Source organism: Giraffa tippelskirchi, chromosome 12, assembly GCF_054371585.1.
Source record: "Giraffa tippelskirchi isolate mGirTip1 chromosome 12, T2T-mGirTip1v1.2.pri, whole genome shotgun sequence".
NCBI classification, from domain to species: domain Eukaryota; kingdom Metazoa; phylum Chordata; class Mammalia; order Artiodactyla; family Giraffidae; genus Giraffa; species Giraffa tippelskirchi.
The window spans coordinates 96,695,657-96,722,344 of NC_137286.1; the positions used below are offsets into that span (position 1 = coordinate 96,695,657).

The 26,688-nt window shown below is 41.2% G+C and overlaps 1 protein-coding gene across 3 annotated transcripts in view; it reads left to right on the forward strand.

The window, feature by feature from the left end:
• Positions 1-26,688, forward strand: part of DCLK1 (doublecortin like kinase 1) — a 345,430-nt gene that overhangs the window by 285,374 nt on the left and 33,368 nt on the right. For all 3 annotated transcript variants that reach the window (XM_081551840.1, XM_081551841.1, XM_081551839.1), the window contains exons 9-15: positions 727-784; positions 1,514-1,633; positions 7,689-7,835; positions 20,232-20,365; positions 22,387-22,464; positions 22,868-22,964; positions 25,878-25,958. In XM_081551840.1, the coding sequence (XP_081407966.1) occupies positions 727-784; positions 1,514-1,633; positions 7,689-7,835; positions 20,232-20,365; positions 22,387-22,464; positions 22,868-22,964; positions 25,878-25,958 (715 nt within the window). The remainder of the gene's footprint in view (positions 1-726; positions 785-1,513; positions 1,634-7,688; positions 7,836-20,231; positions 20,366-22,386; positions 22,465-22,867; positions 22,965-25,877; positions 25,959-26,688) is intronic.

Consider the following 26,688-nt stretch of genomic DNA (forward strand, 5'->3'; position numbering starts at 1 on the left):
GCAGGGGGGCCTGGGTTTGATCCCTGGTCAGGGAACTAGATCCCACATGCCGCAACTAAGAGTTTGCAAGATGCAACTAAAGAACCTGGATACCACAACGAAGATCGAAGACCCCTCATGCCACAGCAAAGACCCAGCACAGCCAAATAAATAAATACTTTTTTAAAAGGCTCAAGAGGTCACAGGATGCTCAGATAACAACTGTATCCCTTCCTATTCTCCTTGAACACCTCATTCATGAGTTCTTCACCAGAACACATTAGAGGCTCACACAACCCAAGTCTAAAGAGGGTGAACTGTGTCTTGAACATTATCAGTGTGACCATGAGAACCATTCAGAAAACTGTCACTTCATGGATAACCTCAAGAGAAATGGAGAAGAAGGGCAGAAACTCACCCCTATTTCATGTCCACCTTAGAGGGAGGAACAGGGCACAGTCACCTGCAAGGAGGAGTTACCCACGGGAGTAGCAGTAGCAGTAACTTTATTACAATTATAGCGATCTTAACAGCTCATGACGTTCCTGAGCTGTCATGTTTGTTTTGTCGTTATACTTGGTCAACCCCTTAAAATTCACATATTTTTTTTAAAAATGGAAAAGAATTTTTTACAAAATATTTACACCACAATGCCAGATCAATGGGATATGAGTGAATCCTTAACAAGATGATTCAACACATCTGAAATTACGTTTACTAAAAAAAAACAAAACTTTTTCTTTGCAGGTCGACTGCTAGGGAGTATGCTCTGAAAATTATCAAGAAAAGCAAGTGTCGAGGCAAAGTATGTATAAGGTTTTATTCTTTAGAAAAAATATTATTTTGGAGGTAGGAAAAAAACACAAGATGAGCCCCCAAATAAACATAAGTTCACCCTAGGAGTTGTGTTTTGGGTAGAATAGAATGTTATATGCTTATTAGGATATAATTTTATTCTATAAATATTCCTGGTATCAAAGTCAGTTGAAATGTTGGGATATTATTTCAGTTCCTTCTCTTTGTTCTTGCATTTACTTCGTCTCTTACTTTTGTGATCTAAGTTTCATTTCATCCTTCTATATGCAGTTATAGTTAACCATGGTTGACTCTGAAATTACAAGCATCTTCTAAGGACCTTCAGTATCTTTTGGCAGTTCCAGGCTATATGAATATCAGAATTTAAGATAGACTTATTATGTTTTACCAAAATATATCTCCCTTGATCTTTAAATAGTATAAGTTGTAGTCGCTCAGTTGTGTCCGACTCTTTGCGACCCCATGGACTGTAGCCTACCCAAGCTCCTTGGTCCATGCGATTTTCCAGGCAAGATTACTGGAGTTGCATGTGTTGCCATGCCCTTCTCCAGGGGATCTCCCTGACCCAGGGCTCGAACCCAGGTATCCTGCATTACAGACAGACTTTTTGCCATCTGAGCCACCAGGGAAACCCTTAAATAGTATGGCTTTGTTAATTTGAGTTAGCCCCTCATTGTTTTGCTGTGTGTCTTGATGGAGATAACTTTCTCTTGAACAGGAGCACATGATCCAGAATGAAGTGTCTATCTTGAGAAGAGTGAAGCATCCCAATATTGTTCTTCTGATTGAAGAGATGGATGTGCCAACTGAGCTGTATCTTGTCATGGAATTAGTAAAGGTGTGTGTTTTGGTAAAAGAGGTAAACCTATATAAGGCACCTCACTTTCCTATATGATAGCGCTCTCTCCTTTGTGTCCTCTCACCAGTATTCAGTCTCATTTCTGTGCACTGACGTAACAGTTAAGAGTATTAACACTGGAATTACATCCCCAGAGTTCAGGTCTCAGCCTGGACTGAAATAGTCCCTGACATTGGGTCTACCACTCTGTACCTCGGGCCCCTCCTATGTAAAATGAGAATAATAATTGCTAGGAGTGTTCTTCTGAGGGTAAAAGAAATCTCTTTCACCAGCTTCTGTGACACAAAGTATTAGATACCAGTATGATTGTTGTTACTCCAGCAGAAACTGCTCACTTTTCTAGGAACTACTCCAAAAGTATCATTCATTATTATAAAAACAAGCTCTGAACTTTTGGACTCCAGGGTAACAGCACCCTGTTAATAATAATGTGAATAGTGCCTCTCAGTGAAGGGTACAATCTCATCCTGCCACATAAAATTACGTTTTTATTTTATTCAATCATATAACATAGGAATGACCAGGTGTTGATGACGGCTCAATCTATGTGAAAGGTAACCCACCTATTTCCTCTACTTCCATATGTGAAATTTTCTCAATTAGAAGTTTTTAAAAGTTAAATGTTTTATTTTCATAAAGCTGTACTTTGCTCAATGCTTTTCTATGATGTTAATCTGACCGAAGGCATAAGTAATTTCTACTTTAGTTGTAAATTGGTCAGATCGTTTTCTCCATCAGGGGTGTGCCAGTGAGCACCTAGAGTTCCAGGAATTCTACTTAGAATCACTCAGCTGAGCTGGTGGCAGCTGGAATGTGGGGTTTCCTTCTGTAAAGATTTAAGGCCAACAAAACATTTAATTAACCAATCATTTCAGTTCAGTTCAGTTCAGCCACTCAGTCGTGTCCGACTCTTTGCGACCCCATGAATTGCAGCATGCCAAGCCTCCCTGTCCATCACCAACTCCCGGAGTTTACCCAAACCCATGTCCATCCAGTCGGTGATGCCATCCAACCATCTCATCCACTGTCGTCCCCTTCTCCTCCTGCCCCCAATCCTTCCCAGCATCAGGGTCTTTTCCAATGAGTCAACGCTTCGCATGAGGTGGCCAAAGTATTGGAGTTTCAGCTTCAACATCAGTCCTTCCAATGAACACCCAGGGCTGATCTCCTTTAGGAAGGGCTGGTTGGATCTCCTTGCAGTCCAAGGGACTCTCAAGAGTCTTCTCCAACACCACAGTTCAAAAGCATCAATTCTTTGGTGCTCAGCTTTCTTCACAGTCCAACTCTCACATCCATACATGACTACTGGAAAAACCATAGCCTTGACTAGACGGACCTTTGTTGGCAAAGTAATGTCTCTGCTTTTTAATATGCTGTCTAGGTTAGTCATAACTTTCCTTCCAAGGAGTAAGCGTCTTTTAATTTCATGGCTGCAGTCACCATCTGCAGTGATTTTGGAGCCCAGAAAAATAAAGTCTGACACTGTTTTCACATCTATTTCCCATGAAGTGATGGGCCTGGATGCCATGATCTTAGTTTTCTGAATGTTGAGCTTTAAGCCAGCTTTTTCACTCTCCTTTCTCACTTTCATCAAGAGGCTTTTTAGTTCTTCTTCACATTCTGCCATAAAGGTGGTGTCATCTACATATCTGAGGTTATTGATATTTCTCCCAGCAATCTTGATTCCAGCTTGTGCTTCTTCCAGCCCAGCATTTCTCATGATGTTCTCTGCATATAAGTTAAATAAGCAGGGTAACAATATATAGCCTTGACATATTCCCTTTCCTATTTGGAACCAATCTGTTGTTCTATGTCCAGTTCTACCTGTTGCTTCCTGACCAGCATACAGGTTTCTCAAGAGGCAGGTCATGTGGTCTGGTATTCCCATCTCTTTCAGAATTTTCCACAGTTTATTGTGATCCACACAGTCAAAGGCTTTGGCATATTCAATAAAGCAGAAATGTTTTCCTGGAACTCTCTTGCTTTTTCAATGATACAGCAGATGTTGGCAATTTGATCTCTGGTTCCCCTGCCTTTTCTAAAACCAGCTTGAACATCTGGAAGTTCACGGTTCACGTATTGCTGAAGCCTGGCTTGGAGAATTTTGAGCATTACTTTACTAGCATGTGAGATGAGTGCAATTGTGCAGTAGTTTGAGCATTCTTTGGCATTGCCTTTCTTTGGGATTGGGATGAAAACTGACCTTTTCCAGTCCTGTTGCCACTGCTGAGTTTTCCAAATTTGCTGGCATATTGAGTGCAGCACTTTCTTTTTTTTTTTTTTTTTGAGTGCAGCACTTTCACAGCATCATCTTTTAGGATTTGATATAGCTCAGCTGGAATTCCATCACCTCCACTAGCTTTGTTCATAGTGATGCTTTCTAAGGCCCACTTGACTTCACATTCCAGGATGTCTGGCTCTAGGTGAGTGATCACACCATCGTGATTATCTGGGTCATCAAGATCTTTTTTGTACAGTTCTTCTGTGTATTCTTGCCACCTCTTCTTAATATCTTCTGCTTCTGTTAGGTCCATACCATTTCTGTCCTTTATCGAACCCATCTTTGCATGAAATGTTCCCTTGGCATCTCTAATTTTCTTGAAGAGATCTCTAGTCTTCCCCAATCTGTTGTTTTCCTCTATTTCTTTGCATTAATCGCTGAGGAAGGCTTTCTTATCTCTCCTTGCTATTCTTTGGAACTCTGCATTCAAATGGGAATATCTTTCCTTTTCTCCTTTGCTTTTGGCTTCTCTTCTTTTCACAGCTATTTGTAAGACCTCCTCAGACAGCCATTTTGCTTTTTTGCATTTCTTTTCCGTGGGGATGGTCTTGATCCCTGTCTCCTGTACAATGTCATGAACCTCCGTCCACAGTTCATCAGGCACTCTGTCTATCAGATCTAGTCCCTTAAATCTATTTGTCAGTTCCACTGTATAATCATAAGGGATTTGATCTAGGTCATACCTGAATGGTCTAGTTGTTTTCCCTACTTTCTTCAATTTCAGTCTGAATTTGGCAATAAGGAGTTCATGATGTGAGCCACAGTCAGTTCCCGGTCTTGTTTTTGCTGACTGTATAGAGCTTCTCCATCTTTGGCTGCAAAGAATATAATCAGTCTGATTTCGGTGTTGACCATCTGGTGATGTCCATGTGTAGAGTCTTCTCTTGTGTTGTTGGAAGAGGTTGTTTGCTATGACCAGTGAGTTCTCTTGGCAAAACTCTACTAGCCTTTGCCCTGCTTCATTCTGTACTCCAAGGCCAAATTTGCCTGTTACTCCAGGTGTTTCTTGACTTCCTACTTTTGCATTCCAGTCCCCTATAATGAAAAGGACATGTCTTTTGGGTGTTAGTTCTAAAAGGTCTTGTAGGTCTTCACAGAACCGTTCAACTTCAGCTTCTTCAGCATTACTGGTTGGGGCATAGGCTTGGATTACTGTGATATTGAATGGTTTGCCTTGGAAACGAACAGAGATCACTCTGTTGTTTTTGAGATTGCATCCAAGTACTGCATTTCGGACTCTTTTGTTGACCATGATGGCTACCCCATTTCTTCTAAGCGATTCCTGCCCACAGTAGTAGATATAATGGTCATCATTTACTGTATAGAAAAATGTTCATTCTAGGAACTTTAAACTTTCATTCTTCATACTTCCTTTGTTTTAGACCTATTGGCCTTCTTTTAACTTAGTGATTAATCTATATTTATAGATAAAGTCTGTTTTTTTTCCTACTTCAAGTTGAGACTTTTTTCTCTAAGGGCGAAGGCTTTTTAGTTTGTAGTAACACCAGTTTATGGTCATGGTTGAGATTGAGGGAGATAAAAATGTTAATCGCTTATTCCAACCAAGAAAGGTCAATTTCATCATTCACAAAATTTTTGTGTGTGTGTGTGTGTGTGTGTGTGTGTGTGTGTCTAATACTTTGCAACCCCATGAACTTCATAGCCCACCAAGCTCCTCTGTCATGGAATTCTCCAGGCAAAAATACTGGAGTGGGTCACTATTCCCTTCTCCACCACTCTGTCGTACCCTTGCATTTAATCTGACCAAGAATGGCTGTGAGGCCAAGTCTGAAAGCATCTCAGAAGAGAAGGCCAGCCCATGTTTGACCTGAAAAGCTCCCATGACACCCCCATGAGGAATTTAGCTTGTCAAACCCTGAGAGTCCGTCAGGGGGCCCAGGTTGGCCTGATGCCATTGGATAAATAAGGTCTGTGTTCTACAAAACAGTGAAGTGACTGAACAGTAAAACCATTCTTACAGGTGAAATTCCATAAGTACCAATGACGGGACTTTAGACTTCTAGCTGCAGAAGTGAACGTGTGCACACTGCCTGCGTGTCCAGAGGAAGGAAGGCCTTGTGTAGGGGCAGCCCCTGGGCCGGCACTGAGAAATCAACGGGAGCAAGAAAGACAAAGGGCGTGGAGGGGACTCTGGGATGGGCCTGGGGTGCAGAGTCGGGGGAGGGTCTGGTCTGTCTGGGGGACCAGGGAAGACACGCTACGTGGAGCACAAAGGCAGCTGCTCCAGGTGAGATGGGAGATGAGGTTAAGCAAGTTGGAGTGAAGGCTGGGGGCAGAGCAGGGCGAGCCACGGGGACAGAATGCTGATTTCACGGCGAGTGAAAGATAGGAAACATTGACCTGCGGTGTGGGAGGTGGTGATCGTACACAAGGTCTTTGGATTAAGAGCCTGAGACAGCCCAGAAGGCTGTGTCAGCGGCAGGTTTTAGAGCAGGACTAAGAGGCTCTGTTGACTGCTTTGTTGAAGGTGAAGAAGGAGGAATGAGATTACAGGCTCTCTTGAGTTTAGACAACAAGGACAATGGTGGAGTCTTGGCAGGGTCACCTCCTATGGCCCTGTACACGGTCAGGGGTGCTGTTCACGTGGACCGCAGTGCAAACCCCGTCTCCCCGGGTGGCACAGAAACAACTGCAAAGCTGCACAGCCTTGCCTTTGAGAGACGGAACACGGAGAGAGACAGTGTTCATTTTGAAAAAAAAAAAATGTATCTGCTTAGTTCAGGGACTGCTGAGGCTGAGGGTCAGTGGAAGATACCCCTCCCCCAAGCGGGGATTGTACAGGGTCACAGAGGGCCAGGTTAGGGAGTGGGGTTTGAAAATGGTCAGCCTACAGGTGCTCTAGTTTGTGTTTGCTATTTAAAAAAAAAATTAAATCTCTTAGCCCTTTAGGTAACAGATGAACACAGTCAGCCTCGGCGGGGGCGGGGGGAGCTTGGCTCTTTGGGGCCTCGTGTGCAAAAAGGATGCACACATTGTCAGTAAATCAGACCTAACTTCTCTGAAAGAGCTTCAAATAAATGGATCTAAAATTGGAGCCTGAAATCTTTGCTTCACCAGATAACAATAAATTACCACAGAACAGTAGAAACACAAGTTCGGAAGAGTAATGGACCTAGAAAACTTTCTTTGAAATGTCTCTATCCTCCTCCCTCTCTTTCTCTTTCATCTCTGGAGTGACAGTTTCTGGTCGTTTTCTCTGTTCCTTACAAGGAGGCACATTATTGAAAAAGAAGACATGACGCCCACTCCAAGAGACCTAAACCCAGAGAATGATGAGAATTGTGTGTGTGTCTGTGAAGTTCACAGGGCAGCAGAACATTTTGTTCAGGGTGTAGTTTGTGGTATGTTTCTCATTTCAGGAGATTTGGGATTATGAATTTGAACTTCTGCTGGCAGTTGGTGTAGCACATGCCGCCAGGATACCCAGTGCCCCAAGGTCTCTGCCCTGGAGACCCAGCTCCGCTTCCCCACCCCCAGTTGGGAGTTTAATGGCAGAGAATCCTCTCCACCTTCCTTTGAGCTCTGGAGGAAATGTCACTGGCTCTCGCAGTGGGGGCAGAAATCACCATAGGGTTCCTGGGCCTTTGAGAGGGAGGTGATAGGGAAAGCTCTTGGAACCCAGAAACCCCACGCGCATCCTTCAGTCCATTTATAGCATGTCGGGCGCCTCTCCAGGCTGGGCCCCACCGGACCATCTGTTAATCCACTTTTCCTTCTGCTGTTCTCTCTCAGGGAGGAGACCTCTTCGATGCCATCACCTCCACTAACAAGTACACTGAACGAGATGCCAGTGGGATGCTGTACAACCTGGCCAGCGCCATCAAATACCTGCACAGCCTCAACATCGTCCACCGTGACATCAAACCAGAGAATCTGCTGGTAAGAAGGGTTCCGACTTCAGGGTGTCCTGAGCCCTAGCATTCATCCATGAGTGAATATGAACACTTCTCTTCCTTCTTTTTCATTTTCTTAAAAAACAAAACAAAAAACCCTTAAAGGCTAGTTTCCAGCTGGCCTTCAGTAACTAGCTGGAAACTGGTCTTTTAAGTTGATCTGTCAGGGTTAATGTACCATTAGGAGCACTTAACTTTTTAGCAAATAAAAACCCGAGGCAGGGGGACAGGAAAAGAACTCAGGAAATCTCAGGCTGTGGTTAAGACCGTGGACCAGGCCAACACAGTCATGAGGAGCATTTACACTTGCATGACTTATCGATTGCACTTTGGTGTTAGAAAGCTTTTACTTGGAGGAAAAAAAAAGAAAATGGAAGGCCTTTTAGACTTGGTCTCCCAATTTACATCCCAATAATCCGATCTAAAAGCTAAAAGGATAAACTTCATTGTGAGTTTTCAAGACACCAGCCCCTCAGCATAAAAATGATCATGATGAAGACTGATTTTACAGATCAGAGACATTCTTACCAGCCCCCCACGTGCTCTCTTGATCTCATTGTTAAGGGGACGGTATTGAAAGAATTAAGGGGACAGAGACTGGGCATCAGGGAGCTGTCAGTAGTGAATATGGGAGCAATATAAATTTTGTTGGCTATTCAGGGTGGAATTTTAATGAAATATATTCAATTTCTCCCTGCCTCCAGATGCTAATTGTTCTTTTACTTTCATTATCCAACCCAAAGAGTCATGTATTACTTGACTATTAGTTTGTCCATCTCTTCGGAAATCTGGGAAATGAGGATTCTCTTTCTAAAGCAGTGTTTCTCCAAGGGTGGTCCAGAGACGCCCTGCATCAGAATTACTCCCAGATGCTGGTTAAAAATGTAAATTTCTGAGCTTCCCTGCAGCCCCACCAAATCAGAATCTGGTGACTGGTGACAGGGTGCAGGTCTGCATTGCCGCCAGCTCCCCCACGTGATCTCAGTGAACTTTCAAGTTTAAAAGCAGATGAACAGGAACTTCCCTGGCAGTCCAGTGGCTAAGACTCTAAGCTCCCAATACACGGGGCCCAGGTTCAATCCCTGGTCAGGGACCTGGATCCCGCATGCCACAAAGACCCGGTGCAGCGAAAAATACAATAAAAGCAGATGAACAACCCAACTCCCATTCCCAGTAATGACTGCCAAGATCTGCTGCTATGGAGTCTCACCTCTGTGCTCACCCCGTGCTAAGACTTTACACTCAGTATCTCATTTCATCTTCACAACAGCCATGTGGGATAAAGTCTATTACTGTCCCATTTCAGAGGTGAGCAAACTGGGTGCCTAGAAGTTGACAGACCCACTCAAGACCATCATCACTCTTAAGTGGAGGAGTCAGGGTCACAACCTAGCTGTGCTCCACTCCAAACCTCAGACTTTCAACCACTAGACTATGTAAAGTGGGACCTGGGGAGAGAGGTTTACTGCTTGCTTGCCCTATGCCAAGGACTGTGTCAGGGAACAGGAAGACGTACGCCTCCGTGGAGGGACATTCAAGTAGGAAAAATAGGTGTTTAAAAAATACATACATAGGGACTTCCCTGTGGTCCAGTGGCTAAGATTCTGAGCTCGCAGTGCAGGTGGCCTAGGTTCAATCCTTGGTCAAGGAACTAGATCCCACATGCTGTAACTAAGACCCGGCATAGCCAAATAAAAGTAAGTGTTGAAAAGAAAGAAATACATATACAAGCAGTTAATTGCAATTAGGTTAGTAATCTTGGAGCTGCTGGCTAATGAGGGTGGCAGAGGTCAGATGATGGAGTTCTGACTTAATTGGCCCTCAAATTCCACATCTCCACAGTAGCCTAAACATTCTCTTCTGCATAGTTGCCTCCATAAATGGCAGCAATTTCCCCTCGTCTGCACTCATTCTTCCTGTGTCCTGACTTATGTAGGATTGTCTCACGGGAACGGACTTACAACTGAGCCTTTGTTTAAAAATTTCTCTAAGCTCAGAAAATTCAGTGATGGAAAATTAAAGTCTCATTTTCCCATTGTTCACCTGCTTCTCACCAGAGCACTATTTCTATAAATGACATAAACGGTTACAGAGCAGTGTGCTGTTACTAAAATGACAATTTGCAGGATACTTTGAAAGTACTGTGCTTGTTTGAACATATTTTACTTTAAAGTACCCAAAAAAGAAAAAAGAAATTCTCTCCTTTTTCCTTTCTTTTCTGATTTAAGAATGAGAAACATATATATGAAATGAGAAAAAATATATATATATATAAACACACACCATTGCAGTCATTCATAATTCAGGTTTAAAATATATGTATATATATGAAAAACTAAAGTAATTCTGCTTCTCCAGTATAGTCATTTCTTTCTATAGGAGAGTAGTAAGGATTGGCGAGCTTTGCAGGGATAAAGCTATTATGGGATAAACGAGGTAGAAGAATAGAATAATTATAACAAAATTAGGATGACATTACTAATTGCCCTTGAGACTTATATTAATTTCACATTCTGTTGACCTTTATGTGGAAATAAGAAGAATCGTCATGGGAGACACAAAATCACATACTCAGAATTTACAGTCAGATGGACAAAAGTTCAAAGCCAAGGGCTTTACTCTTACATTGGGTGATCCTCTGACCTTGAACAAGATACTTAACTCCTTTGGGTCTCCTTTAAGGGGACTTTATGAAGATAAAGAGATACCATGTGACAATTCCCTTCTCTTTTATTCCCCTTTTATTTGTAATAAAAATTAAATTATCCCTAAAAATGAAGCTGTTTAAAACTGTAAGTTGTAACAATCATCTTTCATCATTTTTGACATTGCTTTTAAAGTGTCACTATTTACCCAGGCATGGATTTACCATCTAATGGAAAAATGTAGAGCCAGAAACTATTTTTTGAAAAATGCTATAATAAATTTAATGCAGAGAGTTTCAATCCATTTCTAACTACTGGAAACTTAAATAAAAAAGGCCCTGCTATACACTTTGCATTACTATTTTATGAAGAGATCTCAAAAAAAAAAAAAAAACCCTAAATTGTTAGACTGCTGATAAATTTTTGCTTCATAAGTGTTTAGTGTTTATAATAAGTAGCAAATAATTATGTATTACATTTGTAGGCATTTCAGCTATAGATTTCATTTTATATATAGTATCATTGTATAAGCAAAAACTTTGAGAACTCTTTTATTTTAAATTCTTAAAGAGCAATATAAAAATATTGTAGTTTGGCCTTTGGGATCTGTATTGATCCTGTGAATGATTTATTCAACTCTGAGTACTTAATGATCAAGACATTTTAATGGAAAAAAAAAACAAACACATGTACAGTGATGTTTCCAGTCATATTTTAGGTGAAAACTGGGAGCTGACCTAATAGAAATAGCTCTTATAATTTTATTATTGCGTTGTTACTAAGTCCTTATTTTATTAATTAGTATATTGTGTCAGTGATTTTATGTGATTCTTTTGCTGTATCAGGCCTGGTCCTTAGATGCTGTGGATGAGTGACAGGTGGATGAGAGGGTGGATTAGATGAGAGAGTGAGTGAATGGCGACTCCACACTCCCAATGCAGGGGCCCGGGGTTCTATCGCTGGTCAGGGAACTAAATCTCACTTGCCACAACTAAACATCCCACATACCGCAACTAAGACACAATGCAGCCAAACAAACATGCCAAGCCCTAGTCATTTCTCAATTCATCTGTTACATTAAGGACCCACGTTGGCTGCAGACTAAACCTTTCTGAAGGGAGGGGAGTAAGTACAGAGCTTCCCCCTCTACATTTATGCATGAACCATTGTGTGCATCGCATGTGACGTGATAGTTTATGACAAAAAGGAACCTTTTGCTTTAAAACAAAACAGAAATGGCCTAAGATCAACCGCTTTCCATTTACATGAGTCACCACTAGATGGCAAGCTTGTACCCTTGGCAGCAAAAAGCATCAGTAGCAGCCTGTTTCTTGCAGTGAGCTGGGACCGTCTTTTTTAAATGTATACGCAGATGCCTTCTCCTTAGGAAAATTAAAGTCCTACTGGCAAAAATATAACTGACATCACTAGTTTTACATTAGATTCCAGAAACAAACACAGTAATTTTCTTGAAATATAAAAAAATTTTCTGTTCAAAAATCTTTTTGCTTCCAAACTCCTAAATACTGTTTGGGAAAAAGCAGTTTCTCAGGGAAACTGCTTCTCTAAGTCAGAAAATTCCTTTTAGAAACTCTGTTGAGGTGTTTGTGCCTGTTCTTCGCTGCCCGTCAAAGTGGCATGTGCAGCTAATGGCCTGCATTTTCACAAAATGAGTTGAATCTAGGAATAAATTATCTTATTTTCCCTTAGTGATGACCAGAGGTTGTATTCCTGCTCTTCTTAGTTCAAGTCAACACTGAGTTTACCAAATAATGGATTTCCTTCTGTCTTAATCCTCAGGTAAACTCATTTTGTGATCAGATAGCTCACTCCACTGGTGGATAAGGCCAGTGCCACAGATGGACAGTAGAGGTCATAAACAAAGACAGTTGAATAGATCTGCAAGATGAACTTGAGCCACCAGAGTGTGGATGAATGGACTGGGGATCACCCTAAGGAAGGGAGCCATGGATCTCACAGGAGTCTGTCACTGGCCCCACCCTTATCACCATTACCAGTGAGTCCAGATGATGTATTCTACATAGTAATAACAGAACTGAGATCTGCAACTATCTTTGGCTCCATAAAGGTGTCCCAGACCAGTAAAAAGGAGTTTAATGAGCGTTAAAAACATATGTCCCTATGGACTAGGTCCGTTTTGGTATAGTTGTTTTAATGACCATTGTGGAAAAACAGTAATGGGAAAACTTGGGCTAGTTTAAAGGCTGTTCATTGACCATAACAAGTTCATTACGAGAGTCAGTGTGACATGACTGCTAAAAAGAGCAACGTGCCCTTAGACGCTTTCACTGAAAGAGCATCGCTCTCAAGAGTCCTCTGTCCTCTCGTGCCACGTGACCTCCATGGGGTGGGACCCAGACACGTGGAGAGTGCAGCAGAGCGGTCCAGCAGAGGCTGCCGGAGGGAAGACGGGCGACCTTTTCTGTGCTGCATATGAGACACTGAACTCGAACTAAAGAGAAGACGTTAATGACAGATTTGAGGTTGACGTAAGGAAAAACTTTCTAACAATTACATCTGTTTGAAAAGTCAGTAGCTTTTAATCACTGAAGTCCCCCAGCAGAAATGGAATGCTTGTTTTTCCAGGTGGCACTAGTGGTAAAAAAAAAAAATTGTGCCTGCCAGTGCAGGAGATGCCAGAGATGTGAGTTTGATCCCTGGAGCAGGAAATGGCAACGCACTCCAGTATTCTTGCCTGGAACATTCAATGGACAGAGGAGCCTGGCAGGCTACAGTCCGTAGGGCTGCAAAGAGTCAGACACGACTGAGTGACTGAAAATGTTAGGAAAGAAATAAAGTCCCTCTATCTGCATTTGGATAAAAGTTGAGGGAAGACAGAAGAAAAAAAACATTTTCCCCAAACATGATTTACTACAGTAATATGCCAGTTATTATACTAAGCATTTACCGAGGACCTTTCTCCAAAGGAAAGTCTACCTAGTCCAGTATTCTGGCCGAGAGAATTCCAGGGACTGTACAGTCCATGAGATCGCAAAGGGGCGGACACTACTGAGCCACTTTCACTTTCACTTCTCCTAGGACCTGTGATTCCACCAGGGGGAAGAAGACAGGAAGTAAAAGTACAGTGTCTCTGGGCGGGTCAGCATCTGTCTGCTCCACCGCCCATGCCTCTGTCACTGTGGCATAGAATAACATCATTCACTTCATTTTAAAGGGCTTCCCTGGTGGCTCAGTGGTAAAGAATCCGCCTGCCAATGCAGGAGACGCAGGTTTGATCCCTGACCCGGGAAGATCCCACTTGCCACAGAGTAACTAAGCCCATGCACCACAACTGTTGAGCCTGTGCTCTGGACCCTGGGAGCCTCAATTTCTAAACCCTCAGGCCGTAACTACTGAAGCCCGTGTGCCCTAGAGCCTGTGGTCCACAACAAGAGAAGCCACTGCGATGAGAAGCCCTCATACCACAACTAGAGAGTAAGCCCTTGCTCACCACAACTAGAGAAAAGTCCACGCAGCAACAAAGACCCAACACAGCTATAAATAAATAAGTAAATAAAATTATTTTTTAAATGACATGGCCTTATTGGACTAGCAAAGATTAACAATAAATAATAATATGCATGGTTGGCAAATTTACAAGGATACCAGTTGTTTCATATGACTCGGTATAAGATTAACTTGATGGAACTCTTCTGATAATACGTAACTACAGCCTTAAATAATATGAACTCTGTGGTCAGGTAATTCTACTTTTAGAAATGTGACCTAAAGAGAAAAAAAATCAGACATGTATACATACATAAGGATGGTCATCTCAGTGTTTTTTAGCATGAAAAGGAAAAATGTATATATAGAAATAACTTAGGTCAGGGCACTGATATTGGCACAATGGGGAGGCAGGAGGACATACTGGTTAGAATCATGGACTTGAACATGCCTGAACTTAAGTTCTGGCTCTACCATTTATTAGCTGTGTAACATTTGGCAAGTTGCTTAACATCTCGGAGCCTCAGTATTTTTCATCTGCAAAAATATCAGCTGATAGTATGTAACAGAGTTGTTATGAACATTAAGTGGGATGTTAAGCATGAAGTCCTCGACATGAGGCCTGGCCGGGGCTCAGTAAATGGCAGTGGGCAGTAGTCTGGCGGGTTATTATTTTGTTGCATCCATACAATGGACTACTCAGCAGGCACTGAAAATCATGATACACATGTATGCTTATTCACTGGGGCATGCGCTCAGGGTATGCTGTCCAGTGAGAAAAAGAACAGGAAAGAGAGAGAAAGAAAGTTTTGGAAGTTCATACACCCAAACGTTGAACAATGGTTATTTCTAGGTGTCAAGATTGCAGGTGAGTTTAATTCTTTTCTCTCTGTAATATTATCTGTCTTTTCCAGTTTTCCAACAATGACATAGTGGATACTACTTGTGTGACAAAAATGTAACAGTTTTTAAAAACTGCAGTGACACTGAATTCCCAGTTATAACAGAATTCTGGGATGTACAATCACTATAGAGTCAGGAATGTGCATGTTTGCTGTATCTCGCTGCAGCTGCATAGAACTCCTTTCCAGATAGTTTCATGACTATTTTAAAGCAGGGATGAGAGTCAGGTTTCCTGGAATTTCCATTCACTTCTCCATCTTCAAAGACATCTCTAGGGTAACACTTTGAAAAGCTGTTTTATTTTTTCTGCTTATGATGCCACGCCTCTTCTGACTTCTGTACACCTTTTGTTATTTTTATTATTTCACATAATTTTTGTTTCATAAAGATTTTACATGTGGGTATAAAATGAATTTTTTTTTAAGAATTAAGGTTTTTTTAGGAGGCTTAATTCTCAAGTATGTGGAGCATAAAACACATTTTGCTAAGTAATTCCCTGCATAAATGTTGTTATACTTCACTTCTTAAAGGTTTAGAGTTAATCCACTGTTTTTAGAAAGTGTCATAAAGGCCATATTCTGTGGCTAGAAGAAAAATCAATGTCTTTTTTAAAAGATACCATATTTGTTAAAAAGTAAATTCACTTTTTTGTCATGGCTTTGTCAATTTCATGCCAGTTTTGTTAAATTCTATCTGGTGAAGTAATTTTTAGTACCTATTGAGCTCCTCTGTGAAGAAATTTCAGTGGTTCCTGACAATTCATTAGCCAATATTTCTACAGGTTTATCCTTGAATTCATATTATTCATATTATCATTGAAAATTGTTTGTTCCAACACATCTGTTATATTAGTCAGCTTTTAGTTCTCTATTATGGGAATCTCAGAAACCATTTGACTGGGTTCAGGTTATCTGTGAATTTTCATATTATTTTATGGTCACCGGCTGCATTTTATGACTCTGTATTAAATCTTTTAGTTTTTCAAATAACTTTTTCAAATGGTCTCAGTTTCTCATCCAAGGGAGATCAGGCATATGCCCCAAATCTACTGTTTAGCAAGTTACGGCTACTGCGAAACCCCATATAAATGAAAAAGAAACAAAAATAAAACTCTCCTTTAAAAAAGAAAATCCTGTATAAAATAGCAGAATACCAAAAACCTATGTACCTGACCTTTCACTAGGTCTATTCTTGGTAGGACATGCCTTCAGCTTTTAATTGGAACCTTTTTCATAATTGTTGCCATTTAACACATTTAGTCTGTCAAATCATGGGATGTCTTTATAGCCATATAATAAACCCTAGAGAACAACTTTTCTGACTGTAGCCATCTGCAATGATCACAAGAGTAGCTTACAAAATACTGACAGTCTTTATGGTAATAGGATACATATGGCAGCCCACAATTATGTGTAGCTGCATTCAATTAGTGTTGTGCAATTACACAGTTTTATTGCTTAGTTAAAACAGTGAAAGCACTACATACTGGGTAATTTGCACTAATCCCCATCTCTTTAATAGCCCCTCGGTGTTTAAAATATGGGGGAACATCTATAGTATTTAAAGGGCCTGGATGAACATTAAATTATATCTCATGTTGTGAATACTCTTTGATTGACAATTAATGTACCCCCACCTCATATGTGGGGCATGTTTTATAGAGACTTTAAAATACAGTTACAGCAAAAAGTTCTTAAACCAGAATCCCACTTGCTAGGTCAGGCTGCCCAAACTTATACTTGCAGACTGTTAAGGTTCTTTCTGAAAGAAGGTCAGGATGAGGAAACAAGCTAAGGAACTCAATTCCTAGAGTGGGAGACGCCATGGACACCATGTTTTCGATGTGAACATGTTAGAAGCTTTTCTGACTCCTAACGTTTAATTAAAAACTTAGTTCAAAGTGAATTTATAGCTGCCATTTGGTAAAATACTTTCTGGAGATGGTTTTGTGAAGATTGTGTGTGTTCTCACACACACACACACACACACACACACACATTTGAACCACATGCATTTCACAATCTGTGATTTTTAACAAAAGTTTTAACTACATTTTAAAGTGGCCTTATTCCTGCTCTGCTGTAAACGGCTGGGGGAGAGGTAAGGTGAGTACAGCTCAGGTGGCAGCAGGAGCTCTCGGGAGCCCAGTTGTGAGATGCCCGTTGTGATGGGTTGGCCAAAAAGTTTGTTCGGGTTTGCTGTATACTCTTATGGAAAAAACACGATTTTTTTTGGCCAATCCAATAGCACTTAGGGAAGGCTCTCTCCCACGGGAGGAAGGGAAACATGACGATATACTCTTCTATATCCTTCTCCCCAAGTGTTGACAGAGAAAAACCCAAAGCAACCTTGTTTCCTGCCCTGCCTGATGGTAAGTAAGTTAAACAGAATTCCAAATGAGAGGCCTGGACATTTATTCACCTGCAAAAACATTTTGCTGAAGCATTTCAAATGTACTTGGGTCTAGAAATGTTTTCAATTACATGGATTAGGCCTTTGTCTCTTAGCTCTTATTGCCTCTCCTAAACATCACTTTAATCTCTTTATATGTTCATTAAAATTCTACTCTATGGTTTTCAAAGTTAAAAAAAGAGAGAAGCATAGTAGTGATTAAAGAGAGATGAAAACATTAAAATGATAGATTCTATGTATTTCATTTAAACGATGCTGGTTTACTTTTATTTTTATCATTAAATAATTTTCATTTTCTTTATTTTAGGTAAGTCTTTAGTGGTTTTTCTTAGTTATTAAAGCTTTGAACTTTATTGCTTAGCTACATTAAATATAATTGGCATATGGCTATATGTAAAATGGAATTCCTATTAAAATGTAGATGCTTAATAAACCCTTTGGTACATGGAGGAGAATTACGTGATCATATTCAGAATTAAAATGTTGCTTATAACTGCATCTGCCAACATCTGCCTTTGTCCAACTTTTGAATAGAATTGGGTGATTATGGATAGTATGTTTAGAAACAAGCCACAAAATCTCTGTGTAAATGGAGTTGTGTAATTTGAAATCTGCACAACCTCACAAAACAGTCACCATGAATGTTTGGACCTAACAGAACATCAAAGCAAGAAGTTATTTTGCATTTTGAAGAGATTGTTGGTAACAAAATGGAATTAGGGAAGTAAACAATTCTGCTCTGTCTGGGAAATAAACTAGATGATCCACTAGGTGTTTCCAGCTCAGATTTCTTTTCATGAAAAACATTTGCTTGTCATTTGGACGACCTGAATGGCTGACATGCTAAGACTACAATTTAGGGATTTCTTTTGCCTGAGAGGGTTTAAGTCAGGGAGGATACTATGTTTTGCATCTCTGATACCTCAGGGTCCGTGATTCAAACTTGCTTATGCCGACCAGGGCTGGATGGCCACTTCATTAAAGTAGGGATGACGGTGTCCATCTCAGAGGCCAGTGGACAAAGCCACATCCTTAGGGGACATACAGCTGTCCTTGCCCTAACAGCCCAACTGCAGGTGGCCGCCCAAGCCTCTGGATACCTGCCTAAGGGCAGCCCGCATTTGACTGTGGCTGAGCCCTCAGGGAGAGGACTCTGTGTTCCGAGTATGGAGAAAATGTGAACAAACATTTCCTGCCCAGAAAAGACAGTCTCTCCAGAGAGGAGGCTCTGGCTGCCTTTTTTCCTGCCAAAACAGTTAGATCCAAATGATCATTGCTGATACTGCAACTTAGCTGGCCAAACATCTGCACTTGATGCCACAGTGAAATGAGAAGTGAATCTACTTTTTGCAAAGGAGAGCAGACACGGTGTGTGAACGGTAGCCATGCTCCTGATGTGTGGAGATGTGCCTTGCTGTGCACGAGGTTCAAACTGCTGTACCAAGTACAGATGATCATAGAGCAATAACAGGGGCACATGCAGGCCTCGATGGGCTGGAAGAATTATTTTGATGTACGTGAAGAACTTCACTGTTTCCTTGAGGCATCTCCTGGTGACTGCCTTCGCTGGGAATACTAGCTTTTCACTGTGGTTCTCTTTTCTGTATCTTATTGATTCCAGTGGAAGGCTCTGAATTAGAATTCTGAATGCCCTTTGATACTTTCTTTAAAATAACAGACGTTGTTTGGAATACTGTTTAGAACAGATCCATTTTGTTTGATTGTGGGCTAGAATTAAAGCAGTGTAAATACTTTCCTGTGGTCACATGCATCCTTTTCTTGAGTTGTTGGCTGAAAGATTAGAGAAAGACTATAATAAGGTGAAAGACTTATTACTGCCTTAATAAGGAAAACTGGACAGAATGCTGACTCTGTACCTGATAAATCTTTCCAAATTGCCACAGGTGAAATGAAATGTTAATGCCCCTTTCAATTATTAATAAAAAATATAAATAGATCTTGTTGGAAATATGGGGCAGGTGTTTTAATAGATGTGTAGATTTTTTGTTCCATTTACTAAAGAACTGCATCTTTAAAGCTTCTGATACATTAAAATGAAGACGTAATTATTTTCATAAATTGAATATTTTTGCACTAAACACAAAATCTATATTTTTTTGTTTTTTAGCACAAAATCTACATTTCTATATTTCATTGTGTTCTGCAAATCAATTTGCATTGCAGCAAACATCAAATACAGATAATCAAAAGGAAAAAAATCTCCTATAATCTTACCACTCAGAGACAGACACACCAATATAGTGTCCTTCCAGACATTTTTCTTAGTACATATTTTTTTCTTTAATAGACATTTTATGCAACCAGTCAGAAGTCTGTCCTCACTTCCCAAATCGAACTCATTTCAATAAATGTAAACTCACATCACCATTCTAATAGTCCTGTAGCCTCCCACTGTATGAACGTACCATAATTTAATGAACTTTCATTTCCTGGATGTTTGTCATGTTCTTAATTCTGCAGTAATATAAAGATGTTCTTGTCTGTATACCCCTGCATAGTTGCCTGAGTTTTTATTTTATGAGAAATAAATGTAAAAAAATTGATAAACTGAAATCACAATTATTAATAGTCAGCAGACCAGAGGGGGAGCTCTCATGTCCTGTGACCATAATTGAGCCCAACAGGAAGAAGAGAGACTCCTCTTCTTTCCTGGCAAGGACTCAGCCAATGAAAAGCCATGGACTCTCTGTTTCCATAGTCCTCCCACTCCTGTTCCTCTCTGTAAATGCATTTCCTTCCCTTGCCATGTGGGGACTTGGAGGTAACTTGCTGTGGGTACAGACTTCGAATTGTAATTCTCTGCTGATCCTGAATAAATCCATGTTTGCTAGAGAAATATCTGGCAGTCTGTTTGTTTAAGGTCAACATATATTAAATTTACACCACAATGTCCTTATTTTTTAAGGCAGTTTCACTTTTAATTTTTATTTTAGGTGTATGAACACCAAGATGGCAGCAAATCACTGAAGCTGGGTGACTTTGGACTGGCCACCATTGTAGATGGCCCCCTGTATACCGTGTGTGGTACCCCGACATACGTGGCTCCCGAAATCATTGCAGAGACTGGGTAAATGCTTTTCATGTGTTTATTGCAGTGATGTGCTTGCAACATAGTCTGCTTTGAGAATAGATGAAATAGTGCTCTGTTGCATCCAAACAGAACTAGCTATCAGCTATTTTTCACTTTTTTTTTTTAAACTTGAAAAGTGGAAGCCATTTTTTTTTGTTTTCCCAATCAGGTTGCCAATTACTGCAGTCTTGCTTAAGCCTTCCTTTTGGCCTTTGTTAAAGGTAGAACAGCCATTATTAACCCCTTAGTAAAAAAATATTCAAATTAACAGAGAAACATAGAGTGATGGTAATTAACTAGCTTTGGGAGATAAAAGAAACAGACGTTGCTGTATGGAATGAGTACAGTCCCTGCGGTTACTTCTCCTAAGCTCTCCTTATTCTCCAGTTCCAGTCCTACTTTGGTCCACTTAGCGGCTCATGGACTATCTGTGCAGCACAAACACCCTCAGGCATCAGAGGGCCGCTGGGAGTTGGCTTGTTTCTGAGTGCAGCCAACACAGATTAAAGAAAATCTCTAGAATCAAGGGAGATGGTAAGGTGGCCTAATGCTTACTAATGACCTAGTACCATATGCTAGGTGCTAAACTCCTTTATTTAATTCTTACTCTTCTGGTAGATGATATAATCCCCATTTTGCATATAAAAAAACTCTGATGACTGATATAAGCGCCTGACAGTAGCTGAGTCAGCATTTGAACTCCAGGACCAGGTGGGCAAACGGCTTTTTCAGTAAGCCCCATTTCTTGCCGAGGATTACTGGCAGGGTTCTGAACGCTGTCCTTAAACAGAAGGATAGGGGAAGGGTGGGAGAGCAAGAAGAGACAGCCCTCCATTTCTTCTCATGAATGGCACCAACCCACACCTAGCACTCAAGATAGTATCTTCCCCTGTGACGGCTGCAGGTAGTTTTTCTACTTGTACTATAGACGCATAGACTGAAAAGGCAGAAACACAGAACAGATGAGAAGAGAAATCCCCAACGCAGGGTAATGAGGACTTTCTTATTCATCAGATTTGATTGGGAGCCACATCTGTGGCCACGCCTGACCTCCTCCGAGGCACCACCTCAGGCGATGCTCCGGTGGGTGCTCTGATGGCCCACTGGGGAGGAGTGGTGTGGGGCAGAAGAATTTGGTTGGGTCCTGAAGACATTGGTTGGAACTCAGCTGTGCCACTAATTGTGTGATCTTGAGCCAAATTATTTACCCCTCTGAACTTAGGTTTTCTTTCTTATAAAACAGGCACTAATACTTGTCCTGTACGAGTTACAGAGTTGTTGGGAAAACAAAATCAGATAATGTATGCCAGTGCTTTATAGATTAGAGAATGTCTTATGTGTAATTATTATTCCTAAAATTTGGGAGCTAAATTGTCTCAAGGGTCTGTGTCTTAAATCTGATATAATGAGACATAGACAATGGACTTACAGACCCAAGGGGATAAGGGGAGGGTGGGACAAAATGGGAGATTAGAATTGACATATTAATATATACACTAACGTGTAAAACAGGTAACTGGTGGGAAACTGCTGTATAGCACAGGGAGCTCAGCTCAGTGCTCTGCAATGACCTAGATGGGGATGGAGGCAAGGTGGGAGAGAGGGCCAAGAGGGGGGTATATATGTATACATACAACCAACTCATTTCATTGTATAGCAGAAACTAACACAACATTGTAAAGCAATTACACCCTTCATAAAAAATAATAATTAAAAAAACAAACGATATGACCATAATAAGCATTGTTGCTGAAACTGTGCACTTACTGATATTTAGATATGACCCTAGCATTACTTTGATTTTTAATCATGTGTCTTAAATTGTCTCTTTTTTAATTATTATTCTTTTCTTGAATTTTGTTTAGCCAGTGGGTTGTAGTTTAGTGTAAGCTGTGGATTTTTTTAAATTTTTGCTTGGTTTGGTGTTTGGTTTATGATAGCAGAATCATCCATTTTACCATGCTCTGTAATTTGTCCTGGCCCAACTTTGCTAACGGCGACATCACTTACCTTTTCAGATATGGCCTCAAGGTGGACATCTGGGCGGCTGGTGTCATTACTTACATCTTGCTGTGTGGTTTCCCTCCGTTCCGTGGGTATGGGCAGTGATCCTTTATTCAGCACCCACAAAGCATTTGTCCTTTCTCTGAATGGTCCATTCAGCCTCCGTTCATAAAGGAGGCTGTAGCAGGAAAAGAGCGTAATGCTGTGTTAAAGAACATAACTTTACTACCTTTTGCTTAATGAGGACTTGTTACTTTTTCCATGTTGTGCACGCTAGTTTACATGCCTTCCATAAATCTTTCTCATGTAATTTAAAAACTCATTCTTTCTTAATTTGCCAAAACAGTTCCATACTGACATTTTGAATTGCTTAAAAACACATGTTTTACACATTTACGGGGGAAGGAAGGCCTCCAATGCATAAGGATGAAAAGACATACCGTGAGTTGGCATTTTCCTGTGTTTATTCCTTGTTATTGTCTTCCGTCTAAACAGAAGCGGTGACGACCAGGAGGTGCTTTTTGATCAGATTTTGATGGGGCAAGTGGACTTCCCTTCTCCATACTGGGATAACGTCTCCGATTCTGCAAAGGTAGGTTTTGGCTTCCAGTGCCTTCCTCTTCCTTATAGCCTGTGTCTCTGTGGAGTTATTGATTCTGAATCATCCTGTGCAAAGAAACAAATGATATGGTAAATATGCTTTCTGTATGCATTTTAGTCATAATTACTAGCCTTCCCAAGCATTCACAGTCTTCAAGTCGTCCACCTCGTCAAGTGCCTCTGCCTCCCTGGCCCATCACTCGCTGTGGTCACTCCAGTTGCACTGCTGTAGGCTTTAGCTCTGCTCTGCCCACACCGGGCTTGAGGCCACCTCAGATTTCCATATAGGTTATTGTTTCACCTCTTTGAGGTCTTGACTTGATGTCATCTTCTCAGTGAAGCTTTCCTAGAGCATCTTATTTCCAGTTGCAGCTCTGAACCCCTACCTGGCTGACATTATTGTCCTTTGCTTCATATTCCTCTGTAACACTTACACTGTTATATCCATCTGGTCTACCATCTAACTACCTGTCTGTATCTGTCTGCCTACCTAGATATCTACCCACTCCAGAATTCTTGGGCTTCCCTTGTGGCTCAGCTGGTAAAGAATCCACCTGCAATGCAGGAGACCTGGGTTCGATCTCTGGGTTGGGAAGATCCCCTGGAGAAGGGAAAGGCTACCCACTCCAGTATTCCTGGAGAATTCCATGGACTGTATAGTCCATGGAGTCGGAAAGAGTCAGAAACAACTGAGTGACTTTCACTTTCACTACCTAGATATAGATAGTTGGATATATCCAGTTTGTGGAGTTCATTTTCTAACTCTCCTCATTAGAATGCAAATTCCATCAAGACAAGGATTTTTGTCTATTGTATTCATTACTATACCTCAGTGCCTAAATAGTGACATAACTGATACTCAACATATACTGAATGAATGGATAAAAGAATGAGTGAATTAAATGACCTGTTAGGCAGTCAAAGTGAAGGTGCTCAACATGAGTTAAAATGACCAAGAAAGACACTGTGGGGAAGCTATGGTGTAACTTGGACCTTGGAAGACAGCCAGGATTTAGAGGCAGTGACGAACAAAGCATATTGTTTTTGTCATTAAAAGAGCAACCCCTAAGAAAACTATGAAAATCTTACACAGAGACATTAGTAGACTCTGAGATTAAAAAAAGACAAGTTTTTAGTTGATTCCTTAAGTTTATGTCTCCAAGCATTGACTTGCTGCTGCTGCTGCTAAGTCGCTTCAGTCATGTCCGACTCTGTGCGACCCCATAGATGGCAGCCTACCAGACTCCACCGTCCCTGGGATTCTCCAGGCAAGAATAATGGAGTGGGTTGCCATTTCCTTCTCCAGTGCATGAAAGGGAAAAGTGAAAGTGAAGTCGCTCAGTCGTATCCAACTCTTAGCGACCCCATGGACTGTAGCCTACCAGGCTCCTCCGTCCATGGGATTTTCCATGCAAGAGTACTGGAGTGGGGTGCCATTGCCTTCTCCAAAGCATTGACTTAAGTTTTTGCAAAACTGATGTTGGCAACTAATTATCTGTTGATTATTCAGAGTCCCTGTTTTCTTCTTTGGCTGTATCCTGAGTGTAAGGTCAATTTTAAATCTGACTTCTTAGGCCCAGCCACTTTCCATAGTAAATGGTACACACCGGGCCCAAATCTCTCATTTTCTTCAGCTGTCCAGGAATCTACCTCTGGACATAGGAAAATGTGTGGAGTTGAGAGAAGTGTCCAAGAAGAGCCACAGAGGTGAAAGGAGATGGGATGTTAGTGGCTGCAGAGGTGGGGGTGGAGCAGGCTCTTTAGGAATGTGCCCAAGTCCCAGTGCTGTCACCCCGTAACTGGAGAGCAGAGGGCATCTCCTGCAGCCGCTCGGCACCCTGCAAAGAGCATCACACACACAGTAGTCGCTTTAGTTAAGTCCTGGCTCCTTGCAAAGAGCATCACACACACAGTAGTCGCTTTAGTTAAGTCCTGGCTCCTTGTAAAGAGCATCACACACACAGTAGTTGCTTTAGGTAAGTCCTGGCTCCCTGCAAAGAGCATCACACACACAGTAGTCGCTTTAGTTAAGTCCTGGCCCAAGTTAGAGAGGACAGGTCGGATCTGTGCATCACTGGGATAAAGGACTCCTGCTGTGGAGCAGTATTCAGACCCCGTGCAGGTGAGGGACCAGGTAATGTGTTACCTAGCCATGTTGTTCCATGGGGACTTCTAATCCAGAGGAGACAAATGTCTGACAGACTTCATCATTAAATCCCAAGCTGTGCTCTTCTGGTGCAAATCAATTTGAGCTCATGGCAGAGATGCATTAATTTCAGAACCATTCAATAATTTGTTTCTTAATGGTTCTATTTTACTTTTATTGATTGTTCTGGAAATGTGTGAATCATTTTTAACATATTTCCTCTGAATTCTTTGGCTGCTAAAGAACAGTTTCTATTTTACCAACTAGCTGTTGGCAATTCTGTATGTCTTTCCTCATTCCTTTCTTTCAAACCCAAATATGCTCTTGCAGTTAGGAGGAAAAAAATCCATTTTTTCTTCCAGCTGGCAAAGTGAAAATTTAGTTAAGGGGTTTTAAAAATGTGATTTCTATATTAAATTAATTTAGGCCTCTGTCTTTAAAGTGCAAAATGCTAGACAAAGAAAGAAATATTAATTCTTTCACTTGTGTACTTTATTTCCTTCTACTAAAAACATTTTTATGAAATTGATTTTAAATATTTCACTTTATACTTTTCCCTCAACTACAAGGTGTATCTTTTTAATTCCAAATATTCACCTTTCCTTTAAAAGGTGGCTACAGGTAAGTTGAGTTGATATATTTAAGGTTAGAGCTTTTACAAATGCTTTTCCAAGATAAAAGAGAACCTCTGCATTTGAAAACACGCCAGTTTTTACTTTCAGTGTTAGAACAAACAGCATCAGATGTTTCTGTTCACAGGAGCTCATTACTATGATGCTGTTGGTGGATGTCGATCAGCGATTTTCGGCCGTACAGGTCCTCGAACATCCCTGGGTTAACGTAAGTGACTCCCTCCCTTCCCTGTATTTACTCCTAAACCTCCCTTTCTCAAATCACAACTTTCCTAATGATGTTGCCTCCTGTTTCAAGTGTTGTGTTTGCGTCTGTTCCTCCCCCTCAAACATGCCAGAACAGTTCCAGGATCTCAGCCTTGTTCCACGAGGGCCTCTGATGTATCTGTGCTGACATGTGTTCTCACGGTCCCTTGCACAAAGCATTTCATTTGATTCAGATGGGACTGCCTTCCGTGGGGGTGGGGGGTGGGATTGCACATGGGCGCCACCCCCCACTCTGCAACCTACATTCTCTGGTCCAGATTAGGACTGAGTCCATCAATAAGACAGAGCAGATTTTCTGAGTCAGTGCTGCTTTTGCATCGTTTTCTAACCAAAACTACCAGTGACCCAAGGGTCTCTGCACCAGCCCTGGAGTTCTCCAGGGCAGCACTTCTCAAAAGTGCCTGTGCTCACAAGTCACCTGAGGGTCTTATTAAAATGCAGATGGTGATGTCGGAGATGTGATGCTCTAGATTTCTAAAAGCTCCCAGGTGCTGCTGCTGCTATTTGAGTACAAGGATCTGATGATATTTCTTTAGTTGTGAAAGAAGTCTCCAGAGCAGAGTCATTATTTTTTGATCCTCTCTCTCTTTCTAACTGATTGATAAGGTTTGTTTTGAATCATCATCATAATAAATACTAACAGAGTGCTTAGCTTATAGTGTCTGCCCAGT